Consider the following 15,045-nt stretch of genomic DNA (forward strand, 5'->3'; position numbering starts at 1 on the left):
AAGATAGTTATGTAACTTTTATTATAATATAATGTTAAAATAGTTCTATTACTGTCGCTACTCTCTTAGTGTGCCTAATTTGTGACTTTGTGTAGGAAAAAAAGCACAGTATGTTTAGGGTTCAGTACTCTTCTATCTGTATGTGGTTTTAAGCATCCACTGGAGGTCCTTGGAACCTATTCCCATGGGTATGAAGAGACTGCTCTGGGCCCCCAAACAAACAGAAAAAAAGAACTTAGAGCCACCCATTACTTTACAATGACAGTCTCCTGAAAAAGTTTTAAAATAGTTACTAGCATGACAGATCTCTTTTATATTCATAGTTCTTACTCCGCTTATCCAATCACTTCCCTAAAACTGTGCGAGAAAAACTGTTTCTTAGGATTGTAAAAACAGCCTCTCCTTTGGAAGAAAGCATACCACTTTATATACGTACCTGTATAAGTATCTCTATAAGCTTCCATTAGAAATATGTTTTATTATCTATGTCTAAGTACTTGATGATAAAATTAAAGAAAATTTAGATAATTTTTTTGCCTTTATCTGACAACAAAAAAACCCATCTTCTTTAAGGAGAATTTTGAAGCTGAAACGTCCTTGTCAACTTCGATTTCCGTTTACCTTTTTGAACACTGGATAAAATTAGAGCTTGTGAACTGATTTCTAATATAGAAGAACCTTTTATTTGTGTGGGTGTTTTGTTTTCTGAGCTCCCAGAGCAGCTCCACACCTGGACATGATTTGTATATACTTCATGTAAGCTAATTTACATACTCACCTTTCCTGATTATTCAGTTTCTTTTGAAAGAAAAGCTTCCTGAAAAGGGGTTAGTAATACCATTTTATGTGCTGTATTTCTACATTTCTCTTACTTTATTCTGCTCACTTCACATTTCCATCTTCATTAACTAAAAACATTATTCAATCCCGAAGGTAATAATGGAGAGTTCACTGTTAAGTTTTAATCTCTTTTTTGTTTTGCTTAACTAGATACCTGTAGAAGGAGGACAGGAGCAACAGACAGATTCCACCAAAGGGCGATGCCTAAGGAGAACTGTCAGTGTCCCTTCCGAGGGTCAGTTTCCTGAATACCCACCAGAGGGCACCACGAAACTGGGTAAGCTAGTACTAAAAGGAAGAAATTCCTAGATTGTATTGAATAATTGTGGACTTGTTACTGGTACAGTAAGACAGAACATGTGTTTCCTGTGAATACCTTGAAATTAACATATTAACACCCCAGAGTTAGGAGTCATTAGAGAGTTCTATTGTGTGTAACCAGGTGACAAGAAAGTTATTTTACAGAGCTAGAATTTATCTGAGTGCTAGCTAGTAAGGTTACTCGTTAGTCCTCTGCAAGATGGATGGCATGTTGTTTCTGTGTGTTTATTGCTCAGCCCTAGATTTTGAAAGAGCAACAGTAATTTTGTTGAAGCACTAATTCTCATAGGGAAGTCAGTGAGAACTATTGTGGAGTGGTTTAGACGTAGCCTAGGCTGTTGGCAAAGGTAGTTTTGCATATTTCATTCAATTCAGAACCGTGGTTGGAGTGGATGACAGAAGGGAGTGTTTTTGAAAATCCATGTCAGAAGCTGGGCATGGTGGTACATACCTGTAATAATCCCAGCACATGGGAGGCTGAGACAGGAGGATCACTGTGAGTTGAGAGTAGCCTGGCTACATAGTTTAAGGGTAGCCTAGACTATATAGCAAGACCCTGTCTGAAAAAAAAAAGAGGTCTCAAAAGAACAACAACAAAAAACCAGATTGGGCTGAAGATGTAACTCAGTGGGAGAGTACTTGCCTAATATATATGAGGGTTTGATGTCCAGCCCCACTAAAAGCAAAACAAACAAAAACCCCCACAAAGAATACTTCATTTCAGTTGTTACATATACTAAAGGAATTAATGTCAACATCAGAGCAACTACCCATAGCTCTTCTCACCCCAATTTCATACCAAATGTATTGTTTGGTAATTCTAAATTTTTAACAGAGGATGTGTAAATGTTTAAACTAGCCAGGTAATTTTAAGGATTATATCATTTAAAACAATGAAAGAATTTGAAAAGTAGGAAGTGCTTTGGTGCTGGATGCTATTGGCTATTATGTGGCTACTGAAACATTTACTTTTAGTCATAGACTCTTGGCGGGTAGAAAAGCTAGAACCATGTTTCCTGTTTCTGGGATGGTCAGTATTTATAATTCTGTGATATGGCTATGTTTTCTAAAATCAAGTTTTGGCTTGGTTTTGCCTTTTTCTTTGTTTTCTAAATGTTAGTCAGAATTTGAATCCTTTATTTCCCTTTTTACCTGTAGCTATAATTGCTTTCTTCCAGACATTTTTTTATTTTAAAAAAAACAATAGAAATTATACAGAATATCAAACTAAGATGATAGGAAATTAACAGTGGTTGTCATATTGCATATTGTTATCTTCAGAGTAGTTGCTCAGATTACCAGATATAGGCATGTAAGATTGATTAAACAATATAACTACTAACTGTTCCTTTCAATAAACTAATAGAAATTAGTAGTACAATTATCTTAACTGTTTGTGTATATATATTTTTTTCCCTTCCTTTTCTCTTTTCCTCTATCCCAGTTATCCTTTCCTTTTAAGCAGTTTCTTTCCTTTTCACAATATCTATTGTACCTTTTGGATCTTATTTACTCTTTCACGTTCTTACACTAGGGAGATAATACAATGTTTACACATGCACGTCTGATATATTTCACTTAATGAGTATGGTCTCTAGTTGCATCCATTTACCTATAAAAGCCTCCAATTTATCTTTCTTTATAGCTGAGTAATACTATTGTATAAAAAGACCACATCTTTTTTATCCATTCCTTGGTTGATGGGCATTTGGGTGCTTTCTAAGATTTAGCTATGACAAATTGTGCTGCTATAAACATGGGTGCACATATATTGCTGTGGTATGATACATTCAGTTTTTCTGGGAAAATACCCAGAAAGGAAATAGCTGGGTCAAATGGGACCTCTAATCCTAGTTTTCTGAGGACTCCCCACACTGATTTACACAGTGGTTTCACCAGTCTACACTCCCAACAGTGGGGAAGGGTTCCTTTTTCCCCACAGCCCCACCAGCGTTTGTTATTGGTTGGTTTTTTGATGATAGCCATTCTTTCTTGAGTGAGAAGAAATCTGTGTTGTTTTAATTTGCATTTCTTGAGTGACCAATGGTGTTGAATATTTTTTCATATATTTACTTGTTATTTGTATTTCTTCATCTGAGAAGTGTGTATTCATCTCAGATGCCCATTTTTTAATTGGGTCTTTGAATTTGAGAGGGGTCTGATTTTTAAAAAAATTCTTTATATGTTCTAGATAAAAGTCCTTTATCTGAGAGATAGTTGGCTAAAAATTTTTCCCAATTCGTGGGGTTTCTTTTCACTCTGTTGGTGATTTCTTTTGATGTGCAAAAACTTTTTAATAAGAGAAGATCCCAGTTGTTGATTCTTTGAAGTATTTCTCATGCAGTTTGGTTTTTGTTCATGAACTCTCTGCCTACCCCTATATCTTTAAGATTTCTACCTACTTTTTCTTCCAGTAGATTTAGTGCTTCTATTTTAATATGTAGATCTTTGATCTATTTTGACTTTAGTTTAGTGCATGGTAATAGACATGGGTCTAGTTTTAGTCTTCAGAATGTGGAAAGCCAGTTTTTCCAGCACCATTTATTAAAGAGGCTGTCTTTCTTCTAGTGAATCTGTTTATAATTGCTTTTACAGAAATAAGTTAGTAAATATCTCTAACTGTTCATATTTGGAGAAGGTTATATTTTCTGCTGATCTTATTGTCCCTCTTCAGCAGGTATCAAAACCAGTTTAGGTACGAACCTAACATATCACAAACTTGTCTGGGTGTTACCATTTTATAATTTGTTTATATTTTACATACGTTGGTATTTCATGTGCGTTGAACTGGCTTACAGTCACTTTCCTTTAATTCCTTTGTTTTCATTATTTTTAATGTTATGTTGACAACTATCTTTACCACTTTAAGAAACATTGACTACAGTGTTCAAAATTTTGACACACAAAAGTCAGTGGATTTTGAGGGTATATAACCACAGTCCAGAGAATTATGACACTGTTAGAGAAGAGAACTATATGTTCCGGTACTGGTGCCAGTGGTGAGCTGCGACATGGGGCAGATGTGTCTGGCCAGAGCTGGTGCTCTGCATTTCTCCCTTACAAGTCTAGCAACAGCCCTGACTTGTGGCACTACACAGTCATTTTCAGAGCAAGTGCCCTAAGTTAGCACTGGAAAAGAGAAGAAAAAGACAGTTTCAAGAGCTATTCTTCCTTACATGCTCATCTAATCTTTTCTTCTTCCTTTTTTAAAATTTTATCTGTACATTTTAGATATACACAATGATGACAGTCATCATAAGGAATTTGTACCTCTACATGGTGCATCTTGCTTCTTTTTTCCCCATTGTCTTTCCCTCCCTTCAACCCCTCTTACCCTCAATTACAAAAACATTGTTTCCATTTTTTCCTTCTATTTTTTTTCTTGTCCCCCTCCTTCCCCTTCCCATTTGAACATTTTCTTCCCATTTCCTAATATGTATTATGTATTTTGGTCCTTATTTACCCTTTTGGTTTCTCACAGTAGAGAAACAGTGTGGTATTTAAACATATGTGTCCGATTTATTTCGTTTGAGAATATAGTCTCCAGGTGCCTCCATTTAGTTAAAAATGCCTCAAGTTTATCATTCTTTTTTGCAGAGTAATACTCTATTGTATAAAAAACCCACATCCTTATCCATTCATTGGTTGATAGTACATGCCCATCTAATCTTCACTGGTAATTATTCTGTTGTTCTATTTTTATTTTGTGATGTTTTATCATTAGGTAAAATTTCCTGTTTCAAATATTTCAGAGTAATTTCTGTATATATAATATTCCATGCCAGTCCCTAAGAATGAAAAAAGCATCAGATGTTTGCTCTTGGAAGAATTTTATATAGTTAATAAGAAAGAATGAATATATGTAGAAACAAAAAATGTTAGTACACAAAAATCGATTGTATTTTTGCAGATACTTGTATACCAGCAAATTGGAAATGAAAAATTTGAATATATTATTTATCTTAGTATCTCAAGATAGTAAGTGGGGAAATAAAAGAGCAATATGCCAAGACTCGCATACAGAGAACTATAAGACGTAATTGAAGGAAATAAAGAATTTAAATAAATGGAGGACTATCCCATGATCATACATTAGAGCACAGTGTTGACTTTCAGTTCTCAAGATTAAAATTACAATATAGCATCCCCTGTCACTACCCCCGCCACACGCACATGCACTCAAAAAATGAAAAAAGAACGAGCGATGTTCAGTGTGAAGGCCCTGGGTTCATTTCCCAGCATGAGGTGGGGGATAATGGTGTGAATTGGGATGCTGAGCCTTGGAGACCTACAGATTGAAGTCCAGCCTGAGCAATTTAGTAGAAACTTAGGGAGACCCTCTCTCAAAAAAAAAAAAAAAAAGGTTGGAAGGTTGTGTGAACAACATAAATGCCAGTAAGCCTGGAGTGCAGTGAACAAGAGGGAGAGTAGTAGGCAATTATACTAGTAAGTTCAGCCAGATCATGAAGCTTTACCAATTACTGAAGACCTAAAATTGACACGACTTTTGGTTCATGAAATTCTTTACCACTGAAAATGTGATGTGATATTTTCTTGGGCATATAAATATCATTTTTAAAGCACCTACTTCCAGATTTTTAGTATCTAGACTATTTATTTTGTTCATCAAACAATAACTTAAATTCAAACCATAGAAAGCAGGATTAGCTAAGTTCTCCAAAGGAAGTTACTTCTTGAGATGATAGAATTCTTTGTATATAAGCAGTAGTGGGGGCATACTAATTATGAATACATGAACTAGAATTAGTAAATATTTATTTGCAGTGTGACTATAACCTGTGAAGTCAGCTTCATTTTTGGAACACAGCTATTAAATATCTTGGGAGAACTGTGACAAAGGGGGAAAGTAAAAGCTGAACAGTGCACATTTTTGTGAACTGTACATTTATGAAAGAAACTTCCTTGCTTTTAACTCATATTGCTTAATGTTTGCTGGCATATGTACTCAGTAAACTGAGGCAGCTAGTAGTTGTTTAAGCTGTATATGGGTATGAGTGTTTTGTGTATTCAACATGGCTTTGTTCAGCCGGATGTACTTTTCTTTGTTTATTTGATGTTTATCATCCACTGTGCATAGCAAAATGCATGCAATGTGCAAATTGTTCCCTAAAATACATAAATTGTGTTTGAACGCTAATGTTTTCGAAGCAAGTATTGTAACAGAACCAGCCTTATTACCAACTTGTCCTTAACCAGCTTGTCCATTAAAAAGATAAATGCTTTTATCTTCTTCAGCCTGCCACAGTAGAGATCCATTCGCTTATGTGAAGGTGATTTCCAGGGCACTTGTCACTGTCATTGATTTGTGATTATTTCATAAATTTTCCAGCAGATGGCAGTCAAGTCTCTTAAATAAAGGAGTCTCTTTCTAATTCACAAAAAACATCAGTATAGTCTGTTAGCACTGTCCCCAGTTTGTACCTTCAAACTCTTCAGGATTGGTGCCCAATAAGTCCAGAGTGGAGTCCTCTAAAATGTGAAACCCTGCTAGGGCTCCTCTTAATCAGTCCTAAGGCAATAATAATATATATTAATATTAGAATGTGAGTACTTATATACCAACATTATTAAACAACTATGGCATTTGGAGAATTAAGTAGGAAGGGAGAAGGATTGGCATAAATGAGAAAGCTTTTCAGATCCAGCCTGAGCTTCTGGAGAGAAATGATAAGTTGAGCCTATGTATCTGATTGTATTCCTTAGAGATGCCCCACAAAGATGTAGTAAAGAGATTTTTATTTTATAGACATGGTCTTTCAACGATATGAAGAATGAGCAGAAAACAGCCACACACACACTAAAAGCTGAAAGCAAATAGAAGGTGGTAAATGGGACAGCTCACTTGAGAAAATAATTTCTCAATGTGGCAAAGATTAAAGCTGCAAAACAATATTTTTATCACAGAATTGTCAAGTACCAGGAATTGATGGGACTTGGAACATGGAGTAGTTAATTCCTAGGACATGTTCTCTTCTCTGTTTCATTCCACAGCTACTCTTCACACATATACCTCCACTGTAGTATAAGACTGTGGGTCTTATCAAGGAGAAAAAAAATCTCAAGCTCTCTGGATTGGGGGTACCAGGAAAAAATTAAGAGCAGGTCACTTTATAAGGGAATTATGTGAACATCAGCAGTATCAGAAAGCAGCCAGGAATGACCACAAAATTCTGAAGAAATTTTCAGCCTAGAATTTTATACTTAAGTATATGCCGTTAGTCACTAGATAACATAAAGACATTTTCAGACTTGCAGGACTTAAAAAAGATTACCTCCTACACATCGTTTCTTGTGGAGCTAGTAGAAGATGCACTGCAGTGAGAATAAGGACAGGAAATCCAGCAGAGGGAACTCTCAGGAGAACCCTTACAGAGAGAACTGAGTTCAGCAGCTGTGTACCAAGTACAGAAGATGTATAACCAGTCAGATGGAGCAGCTTAGAAAGGTTGTGCACAAGATTTCTCCAAGAAGACAAAATTGATATAATAGCTGAGTGCATTTAAACAAGAAGTAAATGTGGGATTAAATTAGGAGCCAAGATAGAGAAATCAGTCAAGTGAATAATCAGATGACAACTATAAGAAAAACAAAAGATAGTTCAAAACATGAAGGGCCATGGATATAGCTCAGTGGCACAAGCACCTGCCTGACAAACACAAGATCCTGAGTTCTATTCTCAGTACCAATAAATAAATAAATAAATAAATAACATGGAGAATGTGCTTTTTTGCATGTTAGACTTTTTGCATACTATGAGTTTTTAAAGACCTGTAACCTATAAGATAGATAACTGTTATTGTGACTTTATAAACAAGTAAACCACGGTGCAGAGAGGTTAAATAATAACTTGGCTAAACTAAATAGCAAGTAAGTGATAAAAACAGAATTTATATCCAAGCAGTTTGCCTTAAGTATTCATACTCCTGTATGTAATTTGCTGTATTACACATAGAGTTTACTCTGTGGCTAAAGCCTAGATAGCATATATAGTTGTAAGTTTGTCCTTAACAAAATTACTGTGTAACTAACCAAATAAGGAGAAAAGACACTAGGACATGTGTGCACTGTCACGGGAACAGAGGAGAAAAAAGTCACATTCTCCTCTTCCACACCAAAAAGTCTATAATGTCTAAAATAGAAAAATTTTAAAATATTGGTACAGCCGTATTATTTAATATATGGTGGTAATTCCCCCGAAAATGACTGAGATAAAAGTATTTGCTTCAGGGAAAAAAAAATGGTTGAAGACGAAGGCTGGGGGTTGCTGTTTTTTAAAACAAGCCTTGTAAATGTCTTACATAATTTTGTTAATAAATACAAACTTAAATTTTAAAAATAATGAGACATACAGCATGAACAGGAAAGAAAAGTAAATGCCACTTAAACAGAAGAAAAGATGTTTTGCATAATTTATAATCAGATAAAAGCAAATCAAGACTGTAATGAGCTGTGAGATTACGAAAGGTGAAATTTTTATTTGGAAGAATAGAAGAAAATTTACATTGTAGTTCATTAGTGCCAAATTGTTTTTTTCAGAGGGCAGCTTTACAAGTATTTAGTTTATGAAAAATATGCATTTGCTTTCTCGAAGTTCATCTTTCAGATCTATTCACACAGTCACTACAATATTATTTGTAATAACAGACAAGTAGGCACAACCCAAATACCCATCCATAGAAGATTACTTAAAGTATGTTAAATCCATGTAGTGGGTTACTGTAAAATAAAAAAGTAGTTCCATGTGCACTAATATGAATGCACTGAATTTCCAAATACATTGTTTATTTGGAGGGGAGCAGGTGCAGAAATGCATATGTGTACTATACTGTGATTTGTATCACAAATGTTATATCCATATAAGCATGTGTGTGTGTGTGCACATGTATGCATGGTTAACTCCAGAACCATACAGTAGAATACGTTTAACAGTGACTGTTTCTTAGGGAAGAACTAGAGACCCAGTGGCTCACAGGGAGAGAAAGACTGACTTTTCATTATAAAACACTTTTTCAATTTTTATTAGGATATGTTTGCAGTACATAATGATTCATTCCTCTTGGGGAATTGATCCATGTACATAACACATCACAATTCTCTTTTGTTCTCTTTCCCTTCCTCTCCCAACCTCTTCCCTTTATCTCTTGGTCCCCTTCCCAGTCGAAAAAACTTTCCTTTTGCCATTAAAATGTTTCCTGTTAAATGTTTCCTTTTCCTATTAAAATGTTACTATTAAAAAATGTTTCCTTTTCCAGTTTTTTTTCTTCCACTTAAAGGCTTTTGGGTCATTTTCTTCCTTATTTTATTTATTTATTTATTTATTTAGCCAGTCAGTCAGTCAGTCTGTCTTTTTGAGACAGGGTCTCGCTGTGCAGTTCATGCTGGCCTTGAGCTCACTTTGTAGCCCAGGCTGGTCTCGAACTTGCAACGATCCTCCTGCCTCAGCCTGCAGAGTGCTGGGATTACAGGCATGTGCCACCACGCTGGGCTCTTTCTTCCTCATTTTAATCAGAGAAGTGCCATCTGAGTCAAAAACATTTTAGCCAATATTTTGCAATCAGTTTTTAAAACTTAAGAATTACAGAGAAATGTTCAGATGTATACATTAGGAGCCAAATCGACTAGGGATAGAATTAATGAAATAATACATTAGTGTGATTGAAAATGAGGTAGAGGAAAAATGCATTTAAAGCAGAATATTATTAGCAGTGTGTATAACACTTGGATTGAATTAGCCACTAAAAGCTAGAAAGTTCCACAGTGGTAGATATGGCTCCCAGGAAGGAAACTTCTTGCAGAATAGGAAAAAGAAAATATGGCCTCATCTAATAATGTTGGCTATCAGTGATATATCATAATCTGGGATATAAATTACTGTATTTTCTTAAGCTTTACAAAATCTTCCTGTGTAGTTCAAACTGGCCGTGAACTCACTGTGCAGCCCAGTCTGGCTTCAAACTCACAGCTATTCTTCTGCCTCTGTCTTCCAAGTGCTGGGATAATAGGCATGCACCACTGTGCCCAGTTCAATTTCTACTTTATTGATAATGCTATGCTATTTCAGAATTGGTAATTGCACTAAAAGTTTATGTCTCTGAAAATATTGTCTAATTAATTGTATTTTCTTCACTATAGTGCCCTTTTTCTCCCATTTCCTCTATTTTATCTTCTCTCCTACAGGCTGATTCCTCCTATCTAAAAATGATCAAAAACATTGCATTATCTTTGTGGTTTAAACTGAGATGGTAGTGTATCAGTATTCTAAGGCCTTTAATTAAAGCACACGTTTGATATAGTAATATTATTCAGGTAAATAGCACAACCTCATTCTAAATTCATCATTTCTTGTCTATATTAAATGAACTTTAAAAATTACCATTAAGGGCCTCGTAGCATCTTTTTTAAGTACATGCTTTCAGTACATAGTGTTCACATTCCTTGTGTGGAGTTGGTACATGTGCATAACACATCTTTAAGATCCTTTTTTTTTTTTTTTAACTAGGAATCAAACTCAGGACCTTGCACTTCCCAGGCAGGCACTGTGCCACTGAGCTATATATATCCCTGGCTCTCATAACACATCTTTATTTCAGTTAATACTGTGGTCTCAAGGTGCATGCATTTTCCTACAAATGACTCGTTTATCTTTATTGCAGAGTAGTACTTCACTGAATGTAAAAATACCACATTTTCTTTATCCATTTACTGATGGGCATGTAGGCCACTTCCAATATGTAACTATTGTAAATTGTAATGCTATAAACATAGGAATACATGTATCACTGTAATACAATGTCTTTAACTCTTTGGGGAAAATACATAGGAGAATAGCTGAGTTTTAGTTTTCTAGTTCTAGTTTTTGGAGGAAGCTTCACACCAATTTCCATAGTGGTTATATCAGCTTGTATTCCCACCAACAATGTAAAAAGGTTCTTTTTTGCCCCCACAGCCTCTCCAGTATTTGTTTCTATTTTATTTCTTGATGATGCCCATTCTTTCTGGGGTAAGACGGAATCTGAATGTTGTTTTAATTTGCATTTGTCTAATGATCAGTAGTGTTGAGCATTTCTTCATGAATTTATTGGCCATTTGTATTTCACTTGCCCATTTTTTGATTGGGTCTTTCGTTGGGGAGGGTCTAATTTTTTTGAGTTTTTTATATATTCTTCAAATTAGTCCTGTCTGAGGAACAGCTGGCAAAAAATTTTTCCTTTAGTAGCATCTTAAAAAACAGGGAAAGGAGAAAAAGAAAGAAAGATGCAAAGGAATATATATATATATATATATATATATATATACACACATATATACATATATATATACACACACACACACACACATACAGAAGGATGGCTGGGATAACTGCACTGCTGATGGCTAGTGGCTTATTGAACGGAACAGTTAATGCTTTAATTTTTTTGACCAGTTTTGCATGCTTATATCTGGTAATCTGAACAATGAATTTGAAGACAACAGTATGCAATATAACAACCATTGTTGAATTCCTACCATCTTGTTTGGTGAAACTTGGTATCGTTTATAATTTTTGTGTTTTTCTTTTTTATTTTCTTTAATGGTTTGATTAATCTTGCATTCTTACATCTGGTAATCTAACCAACTTCAATGAAGATAAAAATATGTAATATAAAAGCCACTGTTAATCCCTGTCATTTTGTTCTGAAACCCTGTATCATTCTTACTGTTTTTGCTTTGTTTTGTTTTTGTCTATGTTGTTGGCATTTTGCTACTGTTCTTTTTTTAAATTGTTTTTAAAATTTAAAAAAACAGTATTTCTTATTACCCTTCAATTTAGGAACATTCTTTTTTGTGGGGGATGGAGTCTTGCCATGTTCCCCAGGATGGTCTCAAACCGATGTACTGAAGTAATCTTCCTGCCTCCGCCTCTCAAGTAGCTGAGACGACTGTGCACACCGTAGCACTCTAGCTTAAAAGAAGCAGTCTTGAGACTAGAAAGTTTTTTTGTGTTAAAATCTTCGATATAAAAAAAATTAACATTCCAAGAAGATTGTAATTAAAAAGTTATTGTTGAATCTGAAAGCATAATTGGCAAGAAGACAAACTTCTTGATTCTTGTATCTAGAAAAAGAAGTATCTAAAAAATCAATTGGAATATATAATATAAAATCCCAACAGACGAACAAAATGTATACCAGGTATAATAGACTGGTGGTGGCTTCTGAAAAGATATGTTCTCATCCTAATCCTCAGAACTGAGACTGTGTCCTTATTTAAAAGCAGGAACTCTGCAGATGTGAGTCAGTTAAGGCTCCCAAGATGAAAGGATACTGAATGCCCAGGAGGACCCTAAATTCAATGGCATATGTCCTAAGACAGAAGAAAAGCGGATAGGAAAGGGAAAGGAAGGGAAACAAAAAGGGATTGAATTTCTGTGTTCAAGTACCAACTCCCTACAAGGGATACTGCAAATGTCCTAATAAAAAATAAAAACTGAAAAAAGAAATAAAAGCAAGAAATTTGGAAAAATAAATAAAAGTTATTGCCTTGTAATAAGTAACAGGAGGATCTGGACATGGTGGCACACACCTGTAATCCCAGCACTCGGAGGCTGAGGCAGGAGGATCACTCTGAATTAACGCCAGCCTGGGCAACATAAGGGAGTTTAAGACCAGTCTGCACTACATAGTAAGGCCCTGTCATCAAAAAAACAACAAAAAAAAATAAAAATAAAAATAAAAAATACCAATAGAAAAAACTGAAATTTAAAGGGGATTGCTATTTTTTTTTTTAGTCTATTTCAGATACTGTTGATTTTTTTCACAATGTATGTATGTCACTTGGGTAAAGTAATGTGTAATTTTTGTCTTCACCAATGTACAAAATCAGCGAAACAGTTATAACTTTGTAGAGTTACAAAAAATAATAGATGTAACTTCCCTAGCAGATTGCTGGCATGTAGTAAGCATTAAAATTAGTTGGTTGTTTTCTGGTAGTTTGCTATATTTTCAATAAGAAAAAAATATGCTGAATCTCAAACCAGTCAACGTGTATTTTTAAAATACGTTCAATTTTTAAGGATGATACTGCAATTTCAAACTTTTTTAACATACTACATTATTGGATAGTTTAATACATTAAGACAGATATTCAAGAGTCCATATCTTAGGTGAGAACACTTTCCTTTTTAAAAAATGCCACAAACAATAAAAATGTCATCAGAAATGAAGTACACTCCAAAAAATTAATTTGATGGATGAAATTTACCATTCTTTCCCCAAACCACTTTGGATATGCTTCTTACTATCAACAAAGCAGAAAATGTATACTCAGATTTGGCAGTATTTAAGTTAGCATTTACTATACAGTCAAAAAATTTTGGTTTCTGTATTAATGACTACATTACCTTATGTAATTAGTTGTTACAGAGAAGAAAGATAAATACTGTTGAACGCAAAAGTTAAGGCACTAGTTTATTACAGTTCCACATTATTACAATATTATTACCAGGTGACAAGTAAGTCCTGCACATATCTTTTCTCAAAATTGTATGATTGGATAAGTTTAGAAAATTTGGCTAGTAATTATTAATTAGACCATAATATAAGGAACACAAGTGATGTATTCTTTTCTCTTAATGATGCACTTGGACTGTATACCCAGGATTCTCCAAACTACTGTCCTAGTTGAAAATTATTTCACAAAAGGATTCCATTTGCACTTCTCAGATGATTTGTGATGTCAGCGTTTTCTTATCAAGGCATACATGATCATGCAGCAGTGTGTAGTGTCTTATTTCTAATATTCTCTCTGGATGGAATGAAAGATTGAAAAGTACTCTTGGTAAGAAGAAGTACTTGTGACAAGGTTATAGGCTTTTTCACATGATTATAGTTGCAGTGAGTGACCTGTACTCTGAAGCATGCAGGGAACACATTAAAAGCATTCTCTGATGAGAGGATTAAACACTTCTGTAAATTGGAGGAAAAGAAAAAGGAGGGAAAATCTAAGATAATACTAGCTTGTAGGTTCTGGGGAATGAAGGAATCTGTAAAGATATTTATAGCAGGTAATTAAGGTATTTGAAGGGCAGAATCGTCAGTTAGTGATGAATGTTAAATATTGTTCTCATTTTCCTTCTTCACCTTTTTAAGGCTCCTTTCTTCTTAGTAATATTTTCATTTTGTTCCACAAATGCTTATATAGTTATTTGAATCAAGTGCTCTTCTAAGTACTTTAAATATATTTACTCATGGAACTCTATGAAGTAGGTATTGCTATTATCTGTTAGTTTGTTAATACTTATTTAAACTGAAGCAATGTTTGTCCAAGGTCTGTAAATGGCATAGGTATTATTTGAACCTAGGAATTTAGCCCTGAAGTCTAGCCTCTTAAGCACTGCTCATTCAGCTGCTAATAATACCTTGTAATGATGCCAGAATTGCTTATTTCTATACTCCTAGGTCTTGTGACATTGTCTATGTCTACACTTCCTTACAAAAATAATTTCATTAACCAAGTTACTCAGTTTACAGTTATTTAGTGGAGAGGAATGGGTAGTCATTTATTTAAAAGTATAAAAAGAGCCTGCCTGACAAGCACAAGGTCCCGAGTTCATTTCCTGGTAAATAATAATAATAATAATAATAATAATAATAACAATAATAATAATGATAATAATAATATAAAAAGAGACTATTGGTATTGGTAGTCATAGGAAAAACTATTGTTGGTTTTTCTCTTGTGTCTTTCTTTATATTAAGGATATGGTCTTATTAAATTTTTTGGCTTATTTATTTCAAGTTTGTTTTTAAAAATGGAAAAGGAAAAAACTAATTATTTAACTGAGAAAAGTGTCCTCTCAGTCTTTCTTGAGTTGCTGTTCAACCC

General features: G+C 34.5%; 1 protein-coding gene and 1 long non-coding RNA gene across 10 annotated transcripts in view; one reads left to right on the plus strand and one right to left on the minus strand.

Annotated features, from left to right (window-relative positions):
• Rasal2 (RAS protein activator like 2) overlaps positions 1-15,045 on the plus strand; it is a 302,028-nt gene that overhangs the window by 154,879 nt on the left and 132,104 nt on the right. For all 9 annotated transcript variants that reach the window (XM_013521043.1, XM_005374927.2, XM_005374926.2 and 6 more), the window contains exon 3: positions 991-1,117. In XM_013521043.1, coding sequence (XP_013376497.1) covers positions 991-1,117 — 127 coding nt within the window. The remainder of the gene's footprint in view (positions 1-990; positions 1,118-15,045) is intronic.
• LOC106149985 overlaps positions 1-15,045 on the minus strand; it is a 56,486-nt gene that overhangs the window by 35,093 nt on the left and 6,348 nt on the right. Inside the window, exon 2 of the long non-coding RNA XR_001236490.1 lies at positions 6,604-6,691. This is a non-coding gene — a long non-coding RNA (uncharacterized LOC106149985). The remainder of the gene's footprint in view (positions 1-6,603; positions 6,692-15,045) is intronic.

Source organism: Chinchilla lanigera, unplaced genomic scaffold (assembly GCF_000276665.1).
Source record: "Chinchilla lanigera isolate Chin_1 unplaced genomic scaffold, ChiLan1.0 scaffold00005, whole genome shotgun sequence".
NCBI classification, from domain to species: Eukaryota; Metazoa; Chordata; class Mammalia; order Rodentia; family Chinchillidae; genus Chinchilla; species Chinchilla lanigera.